Source organism: Annulohypoxylon maeteangense (assembly GCF_022496945.1).
Source record: "Annulohypoxylon maeteangense strain CBS 123835 unplaced genomic scaffold GGS22scaffold_7, whole genome shotgun sequence".
Classification (NCBI taxonomy): domain Eukaryota; kingdom Fungi; phylum Ascomycota; class Sordariomycetes; order Xylariales; family Hypoxylaceae; genus Annulohypoxylon; species Annulohypoxylon maeteangense.
Genome location: NW_025953254.1, coordinates 15624 through 40778, shown reverse-complemented (window position 1 = coordinate 40778; position 25155 = coordinate 15624). Strand labels below are relative to the sequence as shown.

Genomic DNA, 25155 nt, shown 5'->3' with positions numbered 1-25155 from the left:
TAATATTAAGCTATTGAACACCTCAACTTTTATGAAACTTTCCTACAGCTAAGACTTCAATAAACATAATTGAATCAAAAACAAGCCTGAGTCATCCACGTCCAAGTTTTCCATCATACTCCGATCAAAAAAGATGAGAAAAAAGATGAGTTTACGAAGTACACATCAGCAGCTTCATCTACCCAAGTTTATCCACCACTACTAGGCGACTGTGGTCTTGATCGCCGTGGCCATATTCTCGATCTGAGTCTAGGACTACCTTCTTCAGGACTCCAACAGTCCAACTCAGACCTTGAGGGGCTTTCGGGGCTGTTGATGGGTCTCATCCTGACCGCTTTTCCACGGAATATGGCGTTGGCAAGCCACCGGGTAGCTGCGGGTCATCGTTGTGAGCTGTCTCGGATGCGTCTGGTTCTCGGTGGCTCAGCTCAAAAACCCATGTATCTTTGTTGGTTTGCTTCAGAAGTTCATTGAGAGATTCGCTCCGAATCGCTTTATCATCAGTAATATCGGCATCCGAGCTATGCTTCTAGTAATTTACCGATATCCATACGCACGCCATTGCCATGATCGACTAGGCAGTCATTCTCTAAAACAGAGTTAAACGACCTGGACCCAGGCTTGAGCACGAGAAAGCCCTTTCTCTAATCTCTCATTTGTGCTTTGACTCGATGTTGGGCGTTTGAGACGAATACCATCCTCGGTCATTATTGCTTCAACCCATTTTCCTCCTATTTTCGCAAATAGAGGTTTTCGTTGGCCTTGACGCGGAGGTTCTGGATGTGAAGTATGCGATTCGATCGTATCGATAACATAATCCTCCAACTCGTCTATTTCGGGCAATCTTTCCGACGGACGCTTGCGCCTCTGACGTTTAGCGAGCTTACACCTCAGCTTTCTAGCCGTCGACGCATAGTTTATAAGCTTCCCTTGAAGCATTTTACTGACAGCGTTAGCAATCGGGCATCAAGCGTTGTCTTAATTGGCCTACATCTCGCCGTCTTTCCCATGGCTTCTTATTTTCTCTTCGAGTTTGAAGCAGTTCGAGATCAACAGAAGATTAGCTATTGCGCTTTGGATGCTCAGACGTAACTCCGGTACATCCGGCTTTTTCCAAAGCCATAGAATTCGAACCCAAAGCGTATTGAATGGCGCAGCATGAGCGCTGTTAATTTCGCCAAAGCGCGCCACAAGATGAGCGAATCCGTCCTTAACGACTTCGCATTGCCCTGTAATCTTCCGGATTAACGCAACCCTTGTAGCATCGAATCTCCGGTCCAATTTATCGGCAAGCTCTTTAGTTATATCGTGAAAATAGCACAACAAATCAGTAAATACGGAGGTTTCGAGTATGAAAGATTCGATCTCTTTCGGTGCCGAGCGTATGGTATTTACACACGTACGCAGGTTTCCTGTCAAGTTCACCATAGTCCCGCTCAATTGCATGATAGCTGCAAGGCCTCCGATCAGTGTAAGTGCTTCGGCCATAGTACTGAATAACTTATTAGATGCAAAGTTCCGAGGATGCTTTTTCGACTTATTCGCGAGAAAGGACAAGAACTTTGTTGGTATATTCTATTCATATTTTCAGCCTTAATTCCAAACATTTCCACAGTCAAATCTGGTGGGAACATAGCCCTCGTTGGCTGGTTATCTGCGAGAGGCTTAGAATAGAAGATGGAGTAGGAACTCCTTCGATAATTCGATGAGCGGCCAAGGGCGATGGCGTGATGGCTCCCCGCATACCCCCAGGCTGACTATGTCCCCATAAGGCGGGTAGTTTTGAGGCTCTATGGTCCGCCCATGCGACTTCGACCTCAACTCAACATCTCTAACACAAAGAGAACTCGAGTTTGTAGTCTTGCTGTTCTTGGTGAACCTGCAGCATTATAACAAACAGCTGTTCATAAGGTCAACATTATTTCACCAAATTTCGCGTTATAAAAAGAGCGGAGTTTACGCAATGCAAATTTCTGGCTCCGTTGGTTCATTGTCATATCTTTTGAGGTTGGGATACGGACTACTACGTTAGGGATTTCATCAGCTTATCATCCCTCGCAAGCTCAGCTCAGCAGAAAAGGGCGCGATAAGGCTCTTATGACAATTCTACGCTGTAGGAATACGCCGATGCGGGGAGAGCTATTCTCCGAAAACGATTACGACAGCTGAAATTTCCGGCTCCATGATCGCAAGGTCAGATCTATCGCATTCGTAAGACACTAACTACAATAGCATCTAGTTCAATCAAGAATCCGATAGACGTTCATATAAATCGAGGCAGTCAGATGCTAAGTTTCTACCAGGTTATCGATTTGAGTAAAGTATTATTAACACCAGTTATTAGGTAGACTGTTACAATAAGGGTTTAGGTAAACGACACATTCCCGGGTTATCTTTTACTAACTAGCACTGCTATAGATAACTGCTATCGTTTCCATTTCCGGAAATATATCATTGTGGAGTCGACGCCCAAAGACAAGGCTTACGGCAGTACCCGTCCCATCACCTACATTAAGATGGACATTATCACCACCATACAGGTATTAGAACCGGAATCGTCAGTCTTCACCGATTGGATGTTGCGTATAACTTCACGCTAAGTCCGACCCAGCGACCGATATGGGGTCGCGGATAGAAAGCCACGCGGAGGGCGCATGCCTACCAACCCAGACGTTCGCCAGATAAGAATCCCCGCAAAGGGCGCAATCCAGTTAAGACCTTGACCTTACAGTAGTTTGATGAGGTTATGAGATTATCTAAAACGTGAACATCGTCGATGGCAGTCCATCAAAGCGGTCAAGTTGCCCCCATTTCGTAGGCAACGGTCTCCCCATGACAGCTACGTAGCTGGCGTTCTCTCTCGGGTCCTTATCTTAGCCACCTACCACTTCGGGGAGACGTATTGAAGAATACCACCATGAGGTAATCCTATCAGCACCTCGCAGACCATGCGAGGCTAGCAGTGTCTTTCGTATCGAGATTCCCTACGCCCTATTCTCTATCTACTCGACCGCGAGTAAATGTCATGGCTAGGGCCTTGCTTTCGGCCCGGGAACATGCGATAGCGGCTTCTCGTCAGCCCGCAGAGATTAGAATCGGGTACTGGCATGACGGTCAGCAAATGGACGAGGCTCGGAGTATATATATATCGTAGCGCAGTTAATATAGGTTATTCTTGGTTTCCCGATCTGCAGCTCTGCCCGCTTCACTTTAAGTCTCAACAATGTTCTGGCTAACCCTCGCCGCTCTGGCGAGCCAGGCGACTTCTGCTTCTGCCTCAGCTCTTCCGGTGAAGCTTGAGACTCGCACGGAACTCAACTCGCGCCTTACGAATATTCACATATCGATTGATACCCCGATCGATGGCGAGGTGACGTATACTTACGGCCGTTGCAACAACAAGGCCCTCCATGAGGCTCACCACACAGTTGGCCGAGGCTCGGGTGACAAGGACTCACGGATGGTATGGATTCTACCCGACGATGCCTGGTTCGACGGATGCATCTCGGCATGGGATGAGTTAGGATCCTTAATTGGCCGTAGCGAGCCGCAGCGACTTAGCAGGAGGAAGTTGAAGAGACGAGGCGCTAACACCATTGAGATGACGAACGCCACCGGCATCGATGCCTGGGGGCCGTGGTTCGACGGCGTCGAGCTGCTCAAGAACAAGGAGATCAGTGCCTTCGACGCTCAGCAGGCCAAGTGCAAGGAAGTGGCTATCGTGGGAGCAGGCATGTCGGGTCTGATGACCTACCTGGTTCTCACGCAGGCCGGCATGAAGAATGTGAAGATTATTGAGGCTGCTCAACGCCTTGGTGGAAGAGTCCATACTGAGTACCTCACCGGTGGTCCGTTCGACTACTCCTATCAGGAGATGGGCCCCATGCGATTTCCGGAAACGATTGTTTATTCGAATGAGTCTTATAACATTACGGATCATCAATTGGTGGGTTATTCTACCTTCTTTGAACCTCAATTTCACCGGAGCAGTTGAAATGTGTCCTGGTGAACTCTGAATTATGTTACTAATAAGAAATAGGTGTTCCAATTGGCTCGTGAGATGAACAAGATCAACAACTACAACAAAAACTGGAGCGTTGACTTCATCCCCTGGCACCAGTCTAGTCCCAACGGACTGTACTACCACAACGGCATCAAGCTGGACAATGGACTACCACCAACCGTCACCCAGGTTAGCAAGAATGCTTCTCTAAAGGTCACTTATCCCGAGAACCCGTCAACTTCGGCTTTGTCAAGCAAGATCGACGCTATCTCCGCAAACGAGACTTTCATGATTGAAATCGCGACCAACATGTTCAAGGCCCACAAGGATTTCTTAGGTAAGTCACTAGATCGATTGCTTGTGTTTAGAATGATATACTCACAATAATTATAGTAAATGGTCTTGGTGGCCTCGGAGGTGATACCTGGTCCGAGTTCGCGTATATGGTGAACTACCTAAATGCAACCCTGAACGACACCGACGTGCTTGGCGGCGACTCAAGTTCATTCTGGGACTCCGTAAGTCGACTCTTTAAGTAGTACCAGCCTCTCAACACTAACATAACCAAAAGCTCTACGAAGGCGTATACTTCGACGCCGCAACCTGGCGAACCATCGACGGCGGTCTCAGCCGCCTCCCCACATCATTCCACCCCCTAGTAGACAAAGTCACAACCATGAACCGCAAGATCGAGCGCGTAGAATGGCTCGACGACACCAAGAAAGTGAAGCTACAATGGCGCAACAAGTTCACCGACAAAGTATTCCAAAACGCCTCGTACGATTACGCCGTCTTCGCGCTCCCCTTCTCCATGGTCAAGAAGATGCGACTCCCATGTAAGCCCTCATCCCCTTTCCCCCATCCCAACCCCTAACAACCAAAGCACGTACTAACCCCCCTTTCAGACCTCCCCACCACCATCTCCAACGCAATCACCAACCTGCCCTTCGAATCCGCCTGCAAAGTCGCGCTCGAATACAAAACACGTTTCTGGGAACACTACGAGAACCCGATCTACGGCGGCTGCTCCACGTCCACCGACATCCCAGGCATCGGGTCGATCTGCTACCCGTCATACTGCATGAACTGCAGCGGGCCCGCCACAATCCTCGCGTCCTACGCGTCGGGCGACTGGGCCGCGCGCTGGGTTTCGGTGCCTGAGGCCGAACACGTGCAGTACATGGTGGACGCAATGGTCGAGATCCACGGCGACGTCGCGAGGACGCAGTATACCGGCAAGTATAACCGGCGCTGCTGGATGCTGGACCCGTATGAGGGCGGCAGTTGGGCGAGTCCGACGATTGGACAGCATCAGCTTTATTTGCCGGAGTATTTCAAGACGTATAATAACGTGAGTCTGCTTCCCTCCTTTGCCTCTGTTTTTTATTATATGGGTTAGAAGGGGAGTTTGCTAATATTGTGATGTAGATGATCTTCGTTGGCGAGCAGACGTCTTATACGCATGCTTGGATTGCATCGGCGCTTGAGTCGGGTATCCGTGGTGGTGTGCAGTTGCTCCTTGGTAAGTTTACCCCGGTTTGCTATAGCATTTAGATCTTCGCTAATAAACATCTAGAACTCGGACTTGTCGACGAGGCTAAGGCCACGGTTGAGAAGTGGATGGCGAGGTGGATCGATGTTGTGAGTACCTTTCCCCCTTAAAGACGTTTCTTCATAGAGGCTAACAGAAGCTTTCACAGTAAAATCAGAATTTTTTCTTTTCAAAATATACACCTATAGATATACATATAGGATACCACCGTCGTGTGGACGACTGATATTTATTATGAGAAACGTTTAGCTGTGATGAGGTTATGACCACGGTCATCGCCAGCGTGCATATGAGATAAAAGTATATACTATTGCCATCTAGATAGATAATGTAGATAGATTTAATTCATAATACTTGTCTACAGTTTTCTAATCAGCGAATACGTGGGCTTTATTGTCATAGTACAGGAGGTAGTTATGATGCATACCCCTTAATTCCTCCGTCCATCCAAGGAAATAAAATAATTTTCAAATAGTTAAACATTAGATCTCTCAGAGATCTCTGTATAAATGGCATAAACCAAAACACACTGTTATTGGTATAGCATACCCCAGGTCCCAATTCCCACCGTTGGTATCGAAGCGACGATTCCCCAAATCCGATTTTCCTGACTCCTATACCAGGTATCCATATATCCGTCATACCCATATGTCCGTCAAGTCATAACATCTTAAAATCATAAAAGAACAACAATATCTAAACCAAAAGGATCTCCGTAGATTTCCTGCCTTCCAGCGCCTCGCCTTGCATGAACCCATGGAGATACGTCCCACCAACAAGATTATAGGTCGTCTGCCCCTCTTGCTTAGAAAGCGTAGGTCTGAGGATTAAGGGTACTCTTGACCCCTGAACAATCCAAACCAAGTCCCCTTTCTTGCAGGAAAGTGTGCCACACCCCAAGTGCCCGCCACTTGTCCTGAAGAGACGGAGATTTAGAGAATGGGTAAACGAGGTCTCAAACTCGTGGGCCATATCCATCTCCTCCTTTGATGGTTCGTGTGAGCAAAGTCCCATCCAAACTTCGAAAGATTTATCCCAAGGCTTTTCAATCGGCACCTTGCCACGGGGGCCAGTATCTAAGAGTTGAGTTCTCCAGAACGCATCTTTGTGGCCCTTATCTGGGTAGTCTCGCTCAAGCTCTCCTAGAAGGTCCAACCAATCACTGCAGTCCTTTGTTTCGTTGACATTTTCTTTCGACTCCCCGACTCGACTGATCGTGTCGAATTCAAAACCCCGTAACACAAGGACGTAGTTATCACGAATCTCTCTGAAGCACGATAGCTTGCCAGCAGCTTCATACCTAGTATACCCGGTGATTCTGAGGCCGAGGTCCTTTTTCACACTCCAATCAGGCACCCAGGACGGCAAACCACTGACGTGTCGAAACTCGTCACCTTCGGCATGCGCGAGGACGTGCAAGTCGTTCGAGACTGCGAGAAGATACTCGGTAACCTTTGTATAGACCTCCGAAACACTGCAGTCATATTCGGGGTATAGCATGGGGTTGTTTTCGTTCCTAGGTCCTGCGAGGCCAATGAGCGAATACACCTTGTCATGGTCGTCTGATGCTTCGTAGGTGCGACACCTAATTAGACTGCGAAGTAAGACGTCTCCGGTTCCATTGAGGATGTCTCTTTTGATTTCAGCCAATTTCGCGGGCTTCTTGAATGAACTTTGTGATTTATACGTGTTGGCAGACGTTCGCTCAGCCATGAATTTTGAGATAGAAACCATCGTCTTCCAGTCGAACTCGTAATTGCCGCACAAAACAGTGGTTTCTTGAGCTAGAACAAGTTCTTGAACCACCCAAGCCCGAGTGAACCACGTCCTCTCGAAAAGCGAAACGAGTGCCATCCAATGTTCATGAGAGTTTGTATGACCTAATAGATCGGTGTTGTGATTGTTTTCGCATGCTTGGGGGTTGATAGAGCGCAAGTCTTCATTCGATAAATCGTCCAAACGCCCTATTAGTTCATCTGCTAATGGTGTAGAGTCATCGGCTGCACCTAACCATACAATCACACGTTCGGCCAAGCGGTACACATCCGCCATTATACTGACTTGTTCGCCACGCTCGTCCTTATCGTCTTGATTGATACATATTGCGTCGACCCAAAGATCTCGATAATGCCCACTTTCCCTGAGTTGCATCAGACAATTTAGTAAGTTTCTTGTTATTGACAACTCTTTGCCGTTACAGATTATGGCATGATGCCTTTCAGCATTCATGCCAATCTTGACCTCATGCTGAGTCGTAGGTCCCCACGTGTATGATAGAGCATCGTAATTCACAGTTTGAGTCTCGTTTAATTCGACACTGCGAATATGGCATTCTAGTAAGCCATTCAACCCTCTCGTCGGAAATATTCTAAGAACTCGAATGGTTTTGGAGGATTTCGTGGGGATGCCATCACCTTGAATGTCCAGTCCGAAGTTATCGTGGTAGATGCGAAGTGGCACGGTTGAATAGGAAAACTGTCCCAATTTCTCGTCGACTTCGACTTTCGAGGATTCGGAGCGCTTGTAGTTCGAGTGTTGGTCCCTTTTAACCCGTTGTATCCAATGCTTCCCTAACAATATGCAGCCGTTGAAACAACGCATTTCAATAGGGGATTGATTGCTTTGTTCTCGAGGGAATGCCTGCTAAGAAGAATCGCATTGTTTGTCCGCAGTCGAGTGAATCGAGGCAAACAAAGACGTTTTTGTTTCCGGTGGCCTCGAAGATTATATTGTATCACCCGACCCAATCACCGGTCAGTGGTGGCGCAGTTCACAATTTAGAGCTGCAGGAAAGCGCTTGCTATTCTGTGAATCAAGGCGGCTGTGTCTAAGGCCACCATCATTATCTCTACTAATCCGTGAGTAAGATCAAACTCACCGGTCATATAGGCTTAGAGACATCCTCGGAATTATCTATTTATTCCAGACCTGTCGCGATGCTTGGGCATGTTTTACTTTTATTGAGCATAGTCTTACTTCTCGCATCTTGGCTTGTTAAGAATATCAAATCCTGTAACGACGTCAGCGACAATAAAATCAAAATGAAGGTCATGAAATACACAAATGTGCCGGGGTTCTTCCTCCATGATGAAGAACCTGAAGGCCCGGAGTTTCGTGCAGTAAGTATAGGTCTCCCCAGGATGCACGGAAACGCCACACGATCTAATTGAAATTTAGACAACGTTCCCCGATCTAGGACTGATCGACCGCCCCTATGAAACAGACGCAAGTTTTCGTAGTTATTGCAACAGCCTTCCCGCAGATCAACGGGCCGCAATACCTAAAGACAAGTGGGCGCGCTTTGAGTATTTCCTCAAGCACTTGAACAAGACTGGACAGGGCAAAGCTGAGTGGAAATTATTCTTTGTCGTCAGACATGGCGAGGGGTTCCATAATGTAAAAGAAAAGGAGGTAGGGAGAGCCGAGTGGGAGGTAAGTCAACCCAGCACTCTCGTGATGTTCGCCTCAGAATACTAAACCGTGAGTATAGCGTCATTGGTCGCGCGTCGATGGCGATGCTCTTCACAATTGGGCCGATGCTCGTCTTACAGAGTATGGAAGGTCGCAAGCAGCTAGTTTAAGTCAGGTCGTCAGCAGCGATAAGCCTTACCGTCCCCAGAGCGTATATTCGAGTCCCTTGGCGCGTTGTCTTGAAACGACGGACATTATCTTCCGAAAGAACATGCACGATAAGTATATCCAGCATGCTATCGTCAAGGAGAATCTTCGGGAACGCTTCGGAGTACACACATGCGACCGCCGCAGCAGGAAAAGCTGGATCACAGCGACCTTCCCTTGGTTCACGCTTGAGCACGGCTTTTCAGAGAAAGATGAGCTTTGGGAGTCGCATCGACGAGAGACCGAGGAAGAAGTCGCCAGACGAGCGAGGTCGGCTCTGGACGACATCTGGAAACACGATAGAAACAGTCACATTGCGATCGCCGCGCACTCAGGATTTATCAGGGCTCTGTATGCTGCTATCGGCCATCGCGCAGTGTGGGTGGCGGCTGGTCAAATGATGCCAGTTTTCATCAAGGGAGAAATGGTGGAAGTCTAGGATCAGAGAGAGAGAAGAAATGGGACGCAGAGTGCATCTCATGAATATGCTTTCTGGTTTTAGGAAGGAGAGAAGGCGTATCAACTAATATGGGGAAAGAACGAGGGGACGAGTGCTCTTTCTCTCCTTTTCTACATCGCACATACCCAGAGACAGATGCTCTTTCCTGATTTGATTTTATAGGAGGCTAATTGAATTTCATGCATGGAGCAACTGAGAATGAATTTTACCAGAACTTTGATTCTAGTCTCTCGTACCTAGTAGTATACCGCCACCAATTCATCTTCGCGATCCCTCACCCCTCAAATAAGAGACTACCAAACTTGTGATAACCCGTATATTCCACCTTCTCATTTATATTCCAGCCCACCATGTTCGCCCGTCTCCGCCCAGAACAAGCCCCTACCCCCCTCAAAAGCGACTCTTCCGCTCGTTTCAAATCCCTAAAACGTCGTCTCTTTGCCTCGGACGAAGAAGACGACGATATACGCTCACCTCCACAAAAGCGACCCAAGCAGGGACATTACTCAATTACCCCCCTCTTGAACAAATACAAGAATCTCGCCGACGACGAAGACGACCAGCCCTCAACCCGCCAGCACGGCCGCCGTCGTCATCTCAGCCCATCCCCCGACTCCGAACTAGTCAAGGAGCTCGACGGTAAGCCCTTAACTCGCGCACTGCCAAACCACACCACTAACGCCGACCCAGACCGGTACACCCACCTGCGCGCCACAATGCATAGCGCAGCGCTGTCCTCGCTGTCCACCGCCGAACACGAACTCGCCGCCTCCAGCGAGCGTTCCATCCGTTCGAAGCGGCAAAACCTCGCCTCCATGGAATCGCAGCTGAAGTCTCTCGTCGCGCCTCTCCGGGACTTGACTGTGGACTACATGGCGACGGGCGAGAACGGGCTCCCGCGCACCGTCGCCGTGAACATCCGCGACGCGATCAGTGCTTTCGAGACGAGCTTGGAGAAGACGGTGACGGAGCTCGCGGGGCTGTGGGAGGAGTGGGAGGAGACTCAGGTGGAGATCGACGGGCTAGCTGCGGAGTTGGGTGCTTCTTCGCGAGGGGATGACGGTGGCGTTGGGAAGGGAGTGGTGGGAGGAACCGCTTCCGCGCGTGATGAGGTCGTGGTGGGGATTGCTGCGGATCTGGATAAGGCGAGTGAGGATGTCGTTGAGGAGATGGCGACGTATGAGGAGGTGAGTCCGAGACCCCGGATCTGGAGTTGTTGTTTGTTGTGGGAGTTGGGAGTTGGGAGTTGGGAGCGAGATCGGAGACTGACTGATGTTTAGAAATTCCTCAAGGAGATCGGGAAGGAGGCTGGGAATCTATTGCACTCTTTCTTGAATCGCTAGAGACGCTGCTGGGCGAATGGGTTTCGGTGACGGAGTAGGAGATGCAGACTAGAGCTGGGACATGTATGAGTGGCCGATGTGGACGTTGAAATTGACAGAATTTGCGCTGTGGCTGGCTGACTGGCTAAGTTTTATGACAGGTAAGCTCTCTGAAGTTATAGAAACTTATTACCGATTATGATATGTAAGAAATCACAACAATTGGGAAATCTCTCGTGTCCAATGTTATCTTGTAATGGTAATATGCATTTAGCTCATGTCAAGTTCTATCCACCAGATTTTAACTAATGCAGTTCGTCTGCTCGAGGCGATTCGCCGCTCATTCTAGGGCTGTGTCCTTAAGAAACTGTAATGAAATTGGCTCCGAATCTCATGTAACACGCATATGTTTTAAATGACCTTCTAGCCAGTACCTAGTCCATTCGAAATGTCCGTCATCTCTAGTCCTGTAATAACCATTGAAAAATGAATCATAATCCTCATGAATGCTATTATTATACCCGACCCTGTGATGTCATATCGCGTCTCCTAGCTGACGTCGTGACCCGTAAATAAGAAGGCGGAAGGATGAGAAGCAGGAACTCGCGCGTGCATGCCTTTTCCCATGAACGCTTGCCCCCAAACGAAAATGCAGCAGATGGCGATCGTGGCGTCGTGTACCGAATCAGAATGTCGCCCGCCCGGTGTTGTGTAACGCCATGTCTCGGATGTCGAGTATGGTGCCGAAGAAAGACTTCCTCCACCTCAGCTCCGTTTGTAAGCTTTTTCGCGCCCGTGGAACCGTTGACTAAAATATTCGCCCTGATAGAAAACGTCTTAATGTTGTAGTACCTGTTCAAAACCTTCGTGCGATAGTAAACGGCCTAAGTTGCGATGAACGGTACGTATATCTATGACACAACGTCGGAAATTTTGTGTGGCTGGCTTAGTGTTCCTCTTGTACGACGACACCCCACGGATGGTCTACGTTTCCGTACATGATGTCTCCGAGCCATTTCTTCACCTGGAGAGTGTACGAACCGCCTTCGCCTGCCTTTCCCATGGGAATTTGGATATCTTGTCCGCGGTGGTGGATGAGCGAAACTGGGCAGACGAAATACTGTAATAAAAGTTAGTATTTGATATTACGCTGAGCTTTTTAAAAGTGAATTTAGGATGACTTACTGCTGTGCCAGCAGCAAACGACTCCAGAAGTCGTCCCTCTTCGTTGGCTTCTACTACCTCTTGGATGGTGTATTTTCTCTCCACGATCTCAATCTCGTCGCTTAATCGCTCGCGGATAATCTGCAAGAGACTGCGTCTGGTGACACCGTCTAAGATCAATCTGTCGTCTAAGGGAGCTGTAATGAGCTGAGTCTTTCCCTCCTTGCTCTTCCATACGACGAAGAAATTGCTTGCTCCGGCTTCTGTGCAGTAGCCTTCGTTACCATACAGCCATAAGATCTGGCCAAATCCCCGTGCGCGGGCCTCTTGGGTCGCCAAGAGAGAGGGACCATAGTTTGCGCCAACCTTAGCGTATCCGAATCCGCCAACCCAGGCACGTACCATGTCGTCTGGCGACGTGTGAAGTTTCATGCCACCAGCTGGTGAATCTAAGATTGGCATGAAGGTAGCCATGATGTAAAGAAGAGCTTCTGTGGGTGCCTGGACACCAAGCTGCGATTGGGTTCCGATGAGCGTCGGACGCAGATAGATGAAGGTACCTGGACGTTCCCGGGGTAGCCATTTGGGTCCATCTACGGCCATTAACGCTATGAGTAGCTTTTCTACTTCAGAAGGTTCGAAAGTTGGCAGGCTGATGCGCACCGAGGATGTGAGGAAACGAGCGGCATTGCAATCAGGTCGGAACAAACGTAGTTTGCCATCGAACCCACGGTACGCCTTCAGACCCTCAAAACACTCGGTGGCATAGTGGAGTACGGAAGCCGTCGGCATAAGCGACAAGGGGCCAAAGGGTTTAAGTTCTGGGGTCTGCCACCCAGACTTTGCTGTCCATTTAACGGTGATCATGTGGTCGCTAGCGACAGTTGCGCCGTCGATCGAGTGGACTCCCGGAGGAGGAACATCACGGGGCTCCTTGGTGAAGGTATATGTGATCTTAGAAGCGTTTATCTCATGGAGGTTGGGTTGAGAAACGCCGTTGCCGTTTTCATTCGACGATTGGGTAGTTTGGCCGTTGGTGCTACCGTTAGTATGAACGTTTTCGGTTAATCTGTGGTCAATGGCAGAAGAAGTCAGGTCCAAGTCCTGTTCGCCATCGTGGACAGTCGAAGGGATCGCAACAGGAGTCATGGTGTTTAGGTGAAAGGTGGTATCGATGACGGGATTTATTATGGAAAGGATATCAAGAGGCTAAACTCGGAAACGTAACAAGTTTAACAGGCTAAGATAGAATACGTTTCCTCTTGAAAGACAAGATGCACTGGGATAGGTGAAGGAAGAAGAGACGGAGTTGGTGAGATTAAGTAGGGGAAAGTATAAATATGTAGATCAAGCCGGTACCGTGTTGAACTTTTTAGAGGTCGATGACTCAATAGCCAATGAGACACCTACTAAGACGTTTCTTCGCTTGAGGAAGATCTGTGCTTGTACCTACTGAATAGTGTCAAGCTAGCAAGCCGGAACGTTCATTGACAAGTTGCATAGGGCGTGTGATCCCTGTTTGCGGTACGCTTTGGACCCGTTGAAGATCCGCCAACCCAATAGAATAACGGAAGCGCAAACTTTGCAGGCTATAAGTCTAGCCAATTGGTCCAGACTTTGACCGATAAAACTAAATAGCCATCGTACTAGTCCATAATACCACCTACTTCCATAGAGTACATAGTTTCCACGAGGTTGGAACCGATTTGGACGCTACGTAATTAGTGAGGTTGTATAGTCTCTTTTTCGGGAATATCTTTAGGCTTGTGTCCGTCAGGTGGGCGAACTCGCGGGTGACACTACCACTTGTAAGGTACCGAAGTAACGCATCTAAAGTTGCCATTTTCTGTTGGATCTAGAATCTGTTGTGTGTGGATCATCGTATAGAACAACTAGACGCCGTGAAAATCTGTTGAAGTTTCGGTTTTATACGGCGGCTGAAAATCATGTGGAAAGTGGAGCACATCATGGCATCTCTTATCTCTAATTCGACATAGAAGATGCTGTCGATGTCGAAAACTCCCTGAATAGTCTGAGGTAACTCTCAACATGGGTAAATCGGGCTTCCGCTTCTCGGGCCGCACGATTCTTTGCCAAGTTAGATCCCTCAATGAGTCAAGAACAAGAAAAGAGAAAAAAAACCTGGTCCGAAATCGCAAAGGACTGACGTCCCTAGGTAGGCATGTAACTTTTATACATGGATCTTCCAAGGTTCTCCACAGCTATACATCAATCAGACGGTGGCAGGATGGACACGCGTTTTTTCGGTCTGAGATTCTAAAAGCCGGAGCTAGATGTTGAAATAAAAAAGGGGAAGACCGAGGTGAAGTCAAGACTGTGGAATTTGGCCGCTCTTCGGCTAACGGAAACTTTGGAATTTCTTAAGGTTTACGCCATTATTAGTCTTCGGGAGAGCCGAGAATTGCCGCATATTACCTTAAGTGGCCGCGCCTGCCGTAGTAAGACCTTGGCGGCATCATAAATTGCTATCTTATCGGTGCAGTCATGGGCTTAAACTCGTCACCTTAATGGCCTCGTACTTCGTATTGTTCTCGATACATCATTCTGCTACTTACGTACTACTCCATATTCATCCACATATCCATCCATATCCATCTATATCCATCCATCCCGTCTCTTACATACATGCCCGCATATATTAATGACCCCCTCAAACATGGTCTCGTCCAATAAATATGTTACAAGTGTGAATCCGGCAAGAAATCCTTATCTAACGCAGCCAGCCGCAGCTAATAAAGGGCTTGTGACTGGATAGCTTTTACTAATCAAGCCTTTGCCGCAACTTCGGCCGGTTCATAATCTCTCCAGATTAAATTCTCGGGGACAGCCTTCCATTGCATTTCATCATCAAGAAGTTCCGTTGCCTTGCTCCACTCTTCTCGGACCCGCTGAGCTTTCTGTTCGCTCCTAGGCTTAATTACCGCTTCGAAGGGTTCGGGTTGAACGAACGTTCCGCCATCTGGAACTAGCGCGTCTATGTTAGGAATAATCTCCTTTCCGGTGATCTCGTCAATTGGTCTTTCGAAATCGAAAGCCCAAAGTAGTCTCGACATGGCTAAGAAGAGAGATCGGTCCGCAATATGCATTCCCTGACATAGCCGACGGCCAGCACCAAATACAAAGTGATCGCGCTTGGACGCGTCCTGGTTGTTCGCAGCTTCTACCGAAGTCTGATTATCACCAGCCCAACGGGTTGGATCGAATTTTCGAGGGTTCGGATGCCGCTTCGGGTCGTTTGATATTCCCCTTTATACCCAGAGGAATGAGCTAGCTATTCCATATGTTCGATTAGATTATTCCTCACTTACCAGACGTTCAAGATCACACCGGCACCCTTTGGGATCTTGTAACCCATGTATTCGTCATCACGAACAGTAGCATGTGGTACACCAAGAATCACAGTTGGCATCCACCTCAGACTCTCTTTCATACAACCACGAATGTAAGGAAGATCGGGGAGGTCGTTTAGATCCGGGAGCCGGTCTCCACATACCCGATCGATTTCGGCTTGGGCAGCTTTACAAACTTCAGGGAAGAGAAGCATGGCTTGGGACCATCCTACTAATGTGGCCGATGTCGTATCCGACCCGGCTTCTAATAATGACCCGCTGACATAAGCGGCAGTAAGATCTGAGAAGCCTTCCTTGTCTTGGGCTCGAACAAGGTCGACGCATAAACACGGCTTTACTATCGTCAGACGTCCCCTCCGAAACAGAAAAATAAGATAGAGTATCTGCTCACTTTTGCTTCGCCTATCTTGACCCTCTCTTTCGTTTCCCGATAATGCCCTAGGAATAATGCAGCTTCTGCCCGGTGTAACTCCTGCGCATGCCTTCTCATCGGCAAGAAAACATCCGGAAGATGTCTTAGCAGAGGGAAGGCGTTGAGTAAAGCGGCAGCACCTGACCCCATGACGTCGCTAAACCCCTCAAAACTCTATACTTCAGTGAGCCATAAAATCTTACAATAGCAACTCGGTGGCTAGGCCTACACGGAAGAGCTGTTTAAGCCTTGGGTCATCATTGTTAATGGTGCGGAAGCCAAATAACATTTGCGTCGACAGAGAGTTGGTGTATCTCCGGAAGTGGTGAATAAACTGACTAGGAGTTTCGAGAAAGGCGTTGAGCATCGCCTTGTTTTCTAGATCCTGATACGGAACGTATGTTCGGGCAGCCTTGATATTGAGGCTATTGTGTACAAGTTTGCGGATCATACGCCATTTATCGCCGTACTCCTGTGTTACAAATTAGGTATCACAACGTCGTCGAACCCTAGGACACGTTCATTCATGGCGTACCATTAACAACATTCGTTCATTCCCGCTGACTATTCTCCCAAGATACACACCCGACCTTGAGGAGTAATTGCTACTTCGCTTGTCAAGCAGGTCCTTGATCGCTTGGTCAGATGAGAGAACGATCATGACATTGGTCCCTAGAATTAGTGAGTATACCGGCCCGTATTCTTCAGCCCACTTTTGGAACTGCAGATGTGGCTTTTGTTTTGGAATTTGATGTATATTTCCTATCAGAGGTAATGTCGGCGGCCCCGGAGGGTATCCTTTTGGTCGTTGCCCAATCCTACCTAATCGGTAGACAAGAAGCAAGATTGTTGCCACTACGGCAGCAGTAGTCATCGAGATAGCCATTATTTGGTGTTTCAACAATGCGAGATTACTTATTCAGATCCAAGAGGTTTATCCAAAAAAATATTAATGAGTTTCTACATATGTATATATGTATATGCTATTTCGTTGCGGACTAGGTTGTTCATCATTGGTATCTATATACGACTATGCGGAGTAAAACATCTCGCGTTACTCAGATTCTAGCGAAGCGCGGGGTTCTCTACACCCATACCATCTTATCATCATCATAATTCACCAGACGGCGCTTACATGCCCAGGTGGCTAACCATTGGCTTCTCTATACCACGCTAGAATATGGCAACTCTTTGCGAGGATTTGTTTCTACATTAGTGCGAAGCCATGCCCGATATCAAGCTATACAGCCCTTCAACATTTCTGATCAAATACATTCATTTCACGGCTTATCCGAAACCGCGGCCTTACGTATCTCCCAGGTAAGTATCAATCTACAAAAATGTCAACATATTTCCACGGCAAGTTTTGTAGCTACCGTAGCTACTATGGGGTAGAAAGCCACTTTGAGTCCTTGCTGACATCCATGTCCCTGGGCAAAGTAGCAGTATGCAGCGTTATGCAAGTGAGCCTGCGGAACTGCATACTGCATTTTGATTCCCCAACATGGCTGACACACTGTTGGAGACTGAGACCTCAGCTACAACCGGCCTATCGGCACTTGCGCCATCACAGACGATCGGAAGCTCGAAGCTATCCGCGTTAGGTGCCACAGCACTTGGCTTTCCATCGCCAGATCTCATCATCATACCCTACTGGGCTTCAAAGGGATCCTACACCCCTTGCGTTAATATAATTCCAAATTGCTATGACATCTTGCAGTGTAGACTACGTGGGGTTATGGTAGAGCTATTGGATCGGATTTACGAGGCTCTTGTTGCGATATCAGCTCATAGGACGAGTAGGTGCTTAGTAGGGCGAATTAGATCGTGGCTTAACTCACGGATATCAGGTTGGAAATATCAACTTGGCTTAATAAATACCCTTCGAGGTAATTACTAAGTGACTATACATACACGTAGAAGTTCCCACAGCTTAGAATCAATTTGTTGAGTTGGAGAAGAGACAGATGCGCTGTTAATTCGTTGCCTATACGATGCTCAATAGCGTCAAGCCACCGGATGTTTTACATATTTCTCTAGGTGCTTCATCCGATATCATGATATTAGTAATGCACCTTACACAGTGCTAAGTAAATGCGTTAGATATCCCATCATATCAAAACCAAGAACTCGCTACACACGAGTGCGAGTACCAGGTAAATTCAATTATGCGTAGATATATTGAACCTCGAAGCATTGCAAATCTTCTCGGCCGTGAAGTTATTATAAAGCAGAGCCTCACTCAAACACCATACTACCGAAAACAGGGACCAGTGTATTCAGGCAGTTCCGGGTTGACGGCTCCGGGAAACTCTGGCCCGACGCAGGTGAAATGTAACCTTCGCAACTTGTACGTGTCCAGAAAGTAGCAAGACCAATCTACCTATCTAGATACTCAGTAGAATGTATGTTTAAGTCTCGAGGGAAAAAGGAAGTTATGATGATGTAAACAGTTCACATGCGGCGTAAGGCTAGTTTCCACCATCCGCCCTATCGTACAATTACCTAGCGTACTGTCTCTCCAGCTGTGCAACCACACTCCGACCGGGCAATTTCGCGCAGTGTATCACCACTTCCGCCACCGCCATGCCACCAACCCGTTACACGAGCCGGGCTGTGGACCCCTCACCACTCGGGTCACCCCTAACCCTCCCCTTCTCCTCCGTCGTGTTACAAAACCGATTCATGAAAGTCGCAATGACGGAGCGGCTGGCAACCTGGGACCCCGATGACATAAACGCAAGCGGGATCCCCACGCAGCAGCTCATAGACCTGTACGGACACTGGGGCGACGGCGGGTGGGGGACCATCGTGACTGGCAACATAATCATCGACCCCACGCATCTCGAAGCCGCAGGGAACATGATCCTCGCGTCCTCCCCTCTCTCCTCTCTTAATACCCAAACCGACCCGCGCTTCATCGCGTACCAAAAACTCGCTGCAGCAGGAAAACGCGGCGGCTCCGTCTTCCTCGCACAATTAAACCACCCAGGCCGGCAGACCGAGTTCGCGCTCCAAGAGAACCCAGTCTCAGCATCAGACGTGCAACTAACGAAAGGAATCGGGGCGTTGTACGCGTTCGGCAAGCCGCACGCAGCGAGCCTTGACGAGATCTCTCACATCAAGGCCGCGTTCGTGCACGCCGCGGCGTACCTAGAAAAAGCGGGGTTCGACGGGATCCAACTACACGCCGCGCACGGGTATCTGCTAGCGCAGTTCCTGTCGCCGACGGCGAACCTGCGGACAGATTCCTACGGGGGCTCGTTAACGAACCGGGCGCGTCTGATAGCTGAGATCGCGGACGGGGTGCGCGGCGCGACGGGTCCGGATTTTGTGCTCGCGATTAAGATCAACAGTGTCGAGTTCCAAGACGCGGGGTTCTCGACGGAGGAAGCGGCGCAGTTGGTGGCGCTGCTAGAGGAGCACCGATTCGATATCGTCGAGCTTAGCGGCGGCACGTACGAGTCGCCCGCATGGCACCATAAAAGAGAGAGCACGCGCCGGCGCGAGGCTTTCTTCATCGAGTTCGCGGAACTGGTGGCTCCACATGTCGAGCGCGCGCGAACCTTCATCACTGGGGGGATCCGGACCGTAGGCGCGATGGTAGATGCGCTGGAGAGCGGGTTAGACGGAGTTGGCCTAGGGCGCCCAAGCGCGACGGAACCGAGGCTGCCGATAGAAATACTACGAAATGGACAGAAAGGGTGTATCAAACCCCTGGTGGGCGACACAAACGTTCTCGGAGGGGAAGATTCTTGGGGTGTAGGTGCGTCATTAGCTGGGGCACACATGCTCCAGATAAGCCTGAACCAGCAACCAATAGACCCGTCGGATCAGACTTCGATAGACGGCTTCCTTAAGGGCTTCGAAAAATGGGTTGCAGCATTCCCGAAGAGATCGAAGAGAGAAGTACTCGATCATGTTAGGATCGAGACGGTAAAGCCGAGACCTTATGGAGTTGTAGAATCGTCGACAGCTTGAATAGAGAGGCCATAAAGCGATTGCGCATGCAAAATATTAGATCCGAGACAGACCCCATAACAACACTACAGATATCATGAAAAATCTTCCGTTATATATGCCTAGATACCTAGCGGTTATAGTTGCTTTGACAAATCCGCCAGCGAGTTTGGGGAAAGCCTTGATTTGCGTAGCTAGGTGAAACGGGCTATCAGGCGTTCTCAGCTCGCAGCTCGCTAGATCAGGTAAACAGCTCTTTCTAGTCACTGCTTACTGATTTAAAACACCTGCTGGCATTCTTAGGTACATATGATCGGCCTTCCAAGTAGTTCTCGCAGCCTATCACCCCAATGCGTGGCAACGCTGTGCATTTTTTCAACTATCATGACGGTATGGTGCCTTAGAAAAGGAATCGGGTTATAAGGCATTGAGGTGAGGATATGAGTTTCGTAAGGTAGATTTTCTAAGCCATAACCAGCGTGATGCGGATCTTAGTGTCGTGGATCAGGATTTAAAAGGGGTTCCCAGACGGTGTTTCATTGTGATACGTGGCTGACCCGGAACACCGTTGGGGACAGGCTTGTTTACTAAACAAGTTCAGCTGCCCCTTGCTCCGAATGCACAAAAAATTCTAGTGTGCCCCAAACCGTAAATTACCCATATTGATCAAAATAGTTGCACCTGCTGGTGATCAAGTGTTGCCTGTACGCTAACCCGAGCGGACTGAGACCGAATTATCCGAGTGAGCGATAGTATAAAGTACTGTACATAGCTAAGCTTCCGATATAATTATAGCTGTAGGTTGGTCGTAGGAGCTCGGCTAGGACCGCCTCTCAGGTGCGCAGACGAATTCTTGAATAGGCTTTGCCAAATGTAGGCTTCGCTAAGCAATAGCTCTATATCTTTCTCGGTCCAATCGCGAGTGGGCAACGCCTGTAGGAACATCATGATCTCCTGGAAATCCATCTTTACCAACTTGGTTGACCATTTCACGAGAAACGCTGCACAGACGTATAAGTGAAATTCTGAGAAGCCTTGTTCCTCAGCCTAAACAGAGTTAGCGACGCAATGAGAGAGAATACGAAATACGTACTAGGTAAGTATCCCACATCCGAATGGTGTTTCGGACACTAATCTCTCTCATGAGAAGGCAATTCATCCAACGGAAACTAAATTGAATAAACTCTACATGTTCATTCTCAAGGTGCTTTGCGAGTCCTTCATCGATCCTAGCGGTAAGATCCCGGAGTGCAGCAACTTGTCGTTGAATACCAGGTTGGGCAACGATGTAATGATCCTGAATTCCGTCAAGTAGTTTCGTCAGGCACCAAAACGAGTCGGCTTCCACTGCGTCCAGCACGGCCTTCGGCAGTTGTCCCGGGTCCATGCCACTTTCAATGTTGCAATCCGTGATGTATGTGCCTAGAAAAACTTCCCAGAAGGGAGTTACCAAGTCATTAATTCCTTGTACGTAGCCGCTCGCTGGGTGTCGAATAGCCCAAAGGTATAGTATTCGCTCTAATGATCGTTGTGTTGCTTCATAGCTGTATAGCTCAATGTGAGGATTAGTCCTGGGGACATCTATACTGATCTGATGCCATATCGCTTCATCAAGACCTCTTGATCGACCACTAGAAGCGGGGTTTGCCCCTCCTCGTTCGAAAGCTTGACGCACGCCGTCAAGATATTCTTTCCGCTTTCGTTCGAGTGTTGCGACACGCCTTTCGCTGCTAGTTGGTAGATAACTTAACAAGAGTTGCCATGTCATAGCCCGAACTTCTTCAGGGACACCACCCCACGCCAAAGCTCTGAGATCAACCAATGGTATCGTGCTAGCCTGAAGAATCTTTTTGAATTTGTTGATTTTCGTTATACGAGAATTTATGGCATCGATTTCCTTGGGAGTTGCGTTGGGTGGGGTCGCTGGATGATCGATAAGATGCAGAGCATTGGCTGGATCTACGTTGTATGAGCTACCTTAACAGTTCTAGAAAATGGAATAGGGCTAACCTTTGAGAATATCTTTGTATTGTGGTCTAAGGATTTTCCCTTCACTCTTCTTCGGCATCGGGTAGGTCGATGTTGGTCGTTCGATAGCTATGTCGGCACTATTCGAATAACGTCTGTTTGGCAAACCAAGCGCAGCATCAAGGGGTGTTGTTTGGAAAGGCGAAGAGGAACTACTTTGGGCTGCTGCTGCTGCCCGTCGAGAGCGACGTCGCATGTTAGACAAGCTTGGGAGACCAAACTCGTCTCCATCATCGTCTTCGTATCCAAGCATATCGTCCCCCTCAGGCATTTCAGGGTCCCCAACGTCCCAATCTCGATTTGTGTTAGACAAGAAGCTAAAATATGATTTCAAAGGAGGAGAAGATAATCCAGATGAAGACTTTGGCGGTGGTGAGCTGACGTCGCTAGTTCGGAGTTTTTGCGAAGAGGAAGAAGGAGGGGTTCTTGGTCGGGATGAGGAGCCAGACAGAGTCCTGGTGTAGGGCGCTAAGTTAGCGAAGAGGCACAGCTATATCAACTCTAGTAACATACAGGTTATCTAGCTTGAGCATATCCGCATGGGAGTAGGCGGCACCGACGACAAGATTGGGATCTCGGCCTACTCTCTTCGGGGTGCTTTCTCTCTGAGCACGCCAGAAAGGCGAAGCCGACCTAACTCGATCTTAGCTGCGACAGCCTTGAAGTGGCATGAATATGTGGACCTACTCAGATCTATCTATCGAGAGGGGAATAGATATTAGCGATCTCGTTTCTCTAATATTAAATGAAGCGCCCCAAAAGCGCATTGGGATGATGGATGATGTGGGGATTGGATCGAAGCAAACGGATTGCACTCACCGACTTGAATCATTTCCTACGTCATTGTTAGCTTTGAAACATTGTTCTCTTTGATATTGACATATTCGAACTAACCTGCTGGGATGGCGGCTTCTTGCCGCTGCCCGAGGATGAAAACATGGCAAGGGGAATGTTGGCGCTCGATCACAGCGACATTGTTGTTTGGGTATGAAGTGCGATTCAACCGTTGACAAGTTGACAAGGGCCAAGGCTTGGGATACTTGGATGTTGCTACCATAGGATGATTGAGCTAATGCAGTAAGTAACCTTATGCCCCTCGATAACTTAAGCCACAACTTAAGCCTCGGCAGTCGAAGATACTTCACTACTAGGTAGATACTTAATATATGGTATTATTAATATAATCTATCGCTAGCAATAGGTACCTATGTCAACCTAAGTACATACATATGTGATTATCCCTACCTAGTATGATAATAAATCATTTCAAAGATGATATCTTGTATCATATATGATTTACTACAGAGTGCTTATTTTCAGCCTTTCAATATTAAGCTCCATAAATAATAACAAAGAATCGAATCTAAAATAAGCACCGTAAGGCAATTGGTACTAGATACTTTAGCAAAAGGCACTAATCAAATTGATTAGAACTAGTCTAACCACATGTGCCTAGGTGATAGAGAAAAAGTGTGGCTTGATAAGGTAGTCACAGGTGAATACCCCAGGACCCCACATAACCACAAGCTATAATTAATTTGATTGGTGAATTGTTTGTGATCCGTGCACGACCATCGAACCTTCCTACCAGTACAGTTTGAAAGTTTGCCTGCCGCCGTCCTCGCGTCTCCCATTGGTTTAAGATTTCTCATGTCGTGTCTACGGCAGGAAGATTTAGAAGGCTACAATTCTTTCCTCAACACCGCTTGCTTCCGATTTTCCTGATCGGAAACTAATCGGATTCTAATCAGAAATCTTTCGTCACATACTTTCTTCTAACGTTCAATTCATCTTCATGTGTAGTCCCTCCCCATATCATCTTCCTAATACTATTCCTTTATGAACAGAGTATCGCATGGTCGACCGATTGAATTAGATCACCGATCTTCTCTTTTCTAGTTCAATCATTTAGGTCGAATCCAAGTCAACATCCACTTGACCATTTTCGAGTTTTCTTAAACGCGTCTATCAAGTGAATCACGAGATTTTTCGCCATGGCTGAAGTAGAGAACGAGAATCTGGAGATAGATCTCTTCGCAGACTTGTAAGGATGACATTCACTTGAACATACCCGTCAATTCCTTTTGTATACGCTCTGCGTACGCCTTGCGCACATACTTACCCATCTGCAGATACGATGACGATGGCGCACCAGCCTCGATTCCAGCAGCAGCAGCACCTGCTGCGCAACCGTCGAACCCCGTCCCTGCCCCAGCTACTACTTCGTTCAACCAACAGCCAGCAGTAGAGTCCTACAGTAGACCTGAGAACGATCAAGACCACAACGATGTAGCTCATACGATTGAGGAGAACGGCTATGGTGACGAATACCAAGATGATAATTATGATGACGACGATGATGTTGATTTTAACTTGGGTAATGGTCCTACTGGTGCTGTTACCGCAGTTCATAATCACCAAGATGACTCTTCTGTGTTTCATACTACCCGAGGACCTAGTGCTAAAGAAGACGGGTAAGTATTTTCCCTTTAGATCTTGTTTTTGTTTCTGTCCTAGTTTTCTGCCAGTTTATTGGCCCTAAAAGAGCCCTACTTCGTCTCTCGCCTCTACAAGACCAGGTCAAAACGGTATTTAGAGCATGCTTAGATGCTCAAAGCTTTTGGTTCGGGAGATGCAAGCTTCCTTGTCATTCTTTGGGTGGTCGAAAGAGTATAAGTTTTGGTATCCTAGGGCTTCGGCTAGGAGGACTTTGGTGAACAGGAGGGCTATTTCTGTCTCGCTAGCTGTCTTCGATATGGAGACGTGATGATGGTGTGCCAAGTCGGTCGACACTCAAATGCATAGCCAAGGGGAAAAGCACTCCAGCCGTCCAGATCTCAAGAGGGGCATTGTGGGAAAGAAAGAGGAGATGAAGACAATGGAGGAGTCACTCTGCCACCTTAAAAAGGAAACCAACGATAAAGGTCGACTATAGTCAGTACAGAACACTACTACTACTGCCCTTCCGTAGCCACTCATCAGGGATAGGCTCATAAAGCCCACGAAGAACTATAACTTTGATGGCTGTAACAAGAATTGGCAGCGAATAGCGCTCGAAGTCATGTCCTAGCTTGACGATAGCAAAGAGACGATCAAAATTCGACATTTCAGACATCACCTGCCATCACCCTGCCGTTGTCTTGTTCTGTTGAGCGGTGCTATTTAGGCCTCGCTCCTCGGATTATATCACTGGCCCATGCATCATCATCACCTCCATCTGAACTACAAGATTCCCACCAAGATTTTATCCAAGATATCTCGTACG

The 25155-nt window shown here is 48.1% G+C and overlaps 10 protein-coding genes across 10 annotated transcripts; 5 read left to right on the top strand and 5 right to left on the bottom strand.

Moving 5' to 3' along the window:
- Positions 1-537: 537 nt before the first annotated feature.
- Positions 538-1640, bottom strand: GGS22DRAFT_129188 (uncharacterized protein). Its single transcript, XM_047958422.1, has 2 exons — positions 992-1640; positions 538-943 (listed from the first exon to the last, which is right to left on the bottom strand). Exons 1-2 carry the CDS (start codon positions 1486-1488, stop codon positions 601-603), a joined length of 840 nt encoding a protein of 279 aa, XP_047819271.1. The 5' UTR covers positions 1489-1640; the 3' UTR covers positions 538-600.
- A 1567-nt stretch (positions 1641-3207) lies between these two features.
- GGS22DRAFT_199743 (flavin-containing amine oxidoreductase) lies at positions 3208-5665 on the top strand (the record flags this gene model as incomplete). Its single annotated transcript, XM_047966333.1, has 7 exons — positions 3208-3946; positions 4040-4340; positions 4397-4521; positions 4575-4839; positions 4909-5354; positions 5432-5525; positions 5580-5665. The coding sequence occupies exons 1-7, from the start codon at positions 3224-3226 to the stop codon at positions 5663-5665; spliced, it is 2040 nt and encodes a 679-aa protein (XP_047819270.1). The 5' UTR covers positions 3208-3223.
- A 265-nt stretch (positions 5666-5930) lies between these two features.
- GGS22DRAFT_160900 (HET-domain-containing protein) lies at positions 5931-8237 on the bottom strand. The gene has a single exon (XM_047961004.1). It carries the CDS (start codon positions 8154-8156, stop codon positions 6252-6254), a length of 1905 nt encoding a protein of 634 aa, XP_047819269.1. The 5' UTR covers positions 8157-8237; the 3' UTR covers positions 5931-6251.
- Positions 8238-8596: 359 nt separating this feature from the next.
- On the top strand, positions 8597-9612 carry GGS22DRAFT_187716 (phosphoglycerate mutase-like protein; the record flags this gene model as incomplete). Its single annotated transcript, XM_047964628.1, has 3 exons — positions 8597-8674; positions 8733-8987; positions 9046-9612. The coding sequence occupies 3 exons, from the start codon at positions 8597-8599 to the stop codon at positions 9610-9612; spliced, it is 900 nt and encodes a 299-aa protein (XP_047819268.1).
- A 203-nt stretch (positions 9613-9815) lies between these two features.
- Positions 9816-11141, top strand: GGS22DRAFT_160898 (uncharacterized protein). Its single transcript, XM_047961003.1, has one exon. It carries the CDS (start codon positions 9984-9986, stop codon positions 10911-10913), a length of 930 nt encoding a protein of 309 aa, XP_047819267.1. The 5' UTR covers positions 9816-9983; the 3' UTR covers positions 10914-11141.
- Positions 11142-11852: 711 nt separating this feature from the next.
- GGS22DRAFT_129145 (branched-chain amino acid aminotransferase II) lies at positions 11853-13525 on the bottom strand. Its single transcript, XM_047958421.1, has 2 exons — positions 12141-13525; positions 11853-12075 (listed from the first exon to the last, which is right to left on the bottom strand). Exons 1-2 carry the CDS (start codon positions 13266-13268, stop codon positions 11902-11904), a joined length of 1302 nt encoding a protein of 433 aa, XP_047819266.1. The 5' UTR covers positions 13269-13525; the 3' UTR covers positions 11853-11901.
- Positions 13526-14651: 1126 nt separating this feature from the next.
- On the bottom strand, positions 14652-16375 carry GGS22DRAFT_160896 (cytochrome P450). Its single transcript, XM_047961002.1, has 4 exons — positions 16132-16375; positions 15882-16076; positions 15449-15822; positions 14652-15386 (listed from the first exon to the last, which is right to left on the bottom strand). Exons 1-4 carry the CDS (start codon positions 16351-16353, stop codon positions 14906-14908), a joined length of 1272 nt encoding a protein of 423 aa, XP_047819265.1. The 5' UTR covers positions 16354-16375; the 3' UTR covers positions 14652-14905.
- A 2004-nt stretch (positions 16376-18379) lies between these two features.
- GGS22DRAFT_129090 (NADH oxidase) lies at positions 18380-20267 on the top strand. Its single transcript, XM_047958420.1, has one exon. It carries the CDS (start codon positions 18489-18491, stop codon positions 19881-19883), a length of 1395 nt encoding a protein of 464 aa, XP_047819264.1. The 5' UTR covers positions 18380-18488; the 3' UTR covers positions 19884-20267.
- Positions 20268-23101, bottom strand: GGS22DRAFT_129089 (RabGAP/TBC). Its single transcript, XM_047958419.1, has 7 exons — positions 22785-23101; positions 22710-22725; positions 22578-22587; positions 22404-22523; positions 21873-22345; positions 20956-21821; positions 20268-20909 (listed from the first exon to the last, which is right to left on the bottom strand). The coding sequence occupies exons 1-7, from the start codon at positions 22827-22829 to the stop codon at positions 20652-20654; spliced, it is 1788 nt and encodes a 595-aa protein (XP_047819263.1). The 5' UTR covers positions 22830-23101; the 3' UTR covers positions 20268-20651.
- Positions 23102-23750: 649 nt separating this feature from the next.
- GGS22DRAFT_129082 (uncharacterized protein) lies at positions 23751-24526 on the top strand. The gene is made up of 2 exons (XM_047958418.1): positions 23751-23934; positions 24023-24526. The coding sequence occupies exons 1-2, from the start codon at positions 23885-23887 to the stop codon at positions 24366-24368; spliced, it is 396 nt and encodes a 131-aa protein (XP_047819262.1). The 5' UTR covers positions 23751-23884; the 3' UTR covers positions 24369-24526.
- Positions 24527-25155: the final 629 nt, after the last annotated feature.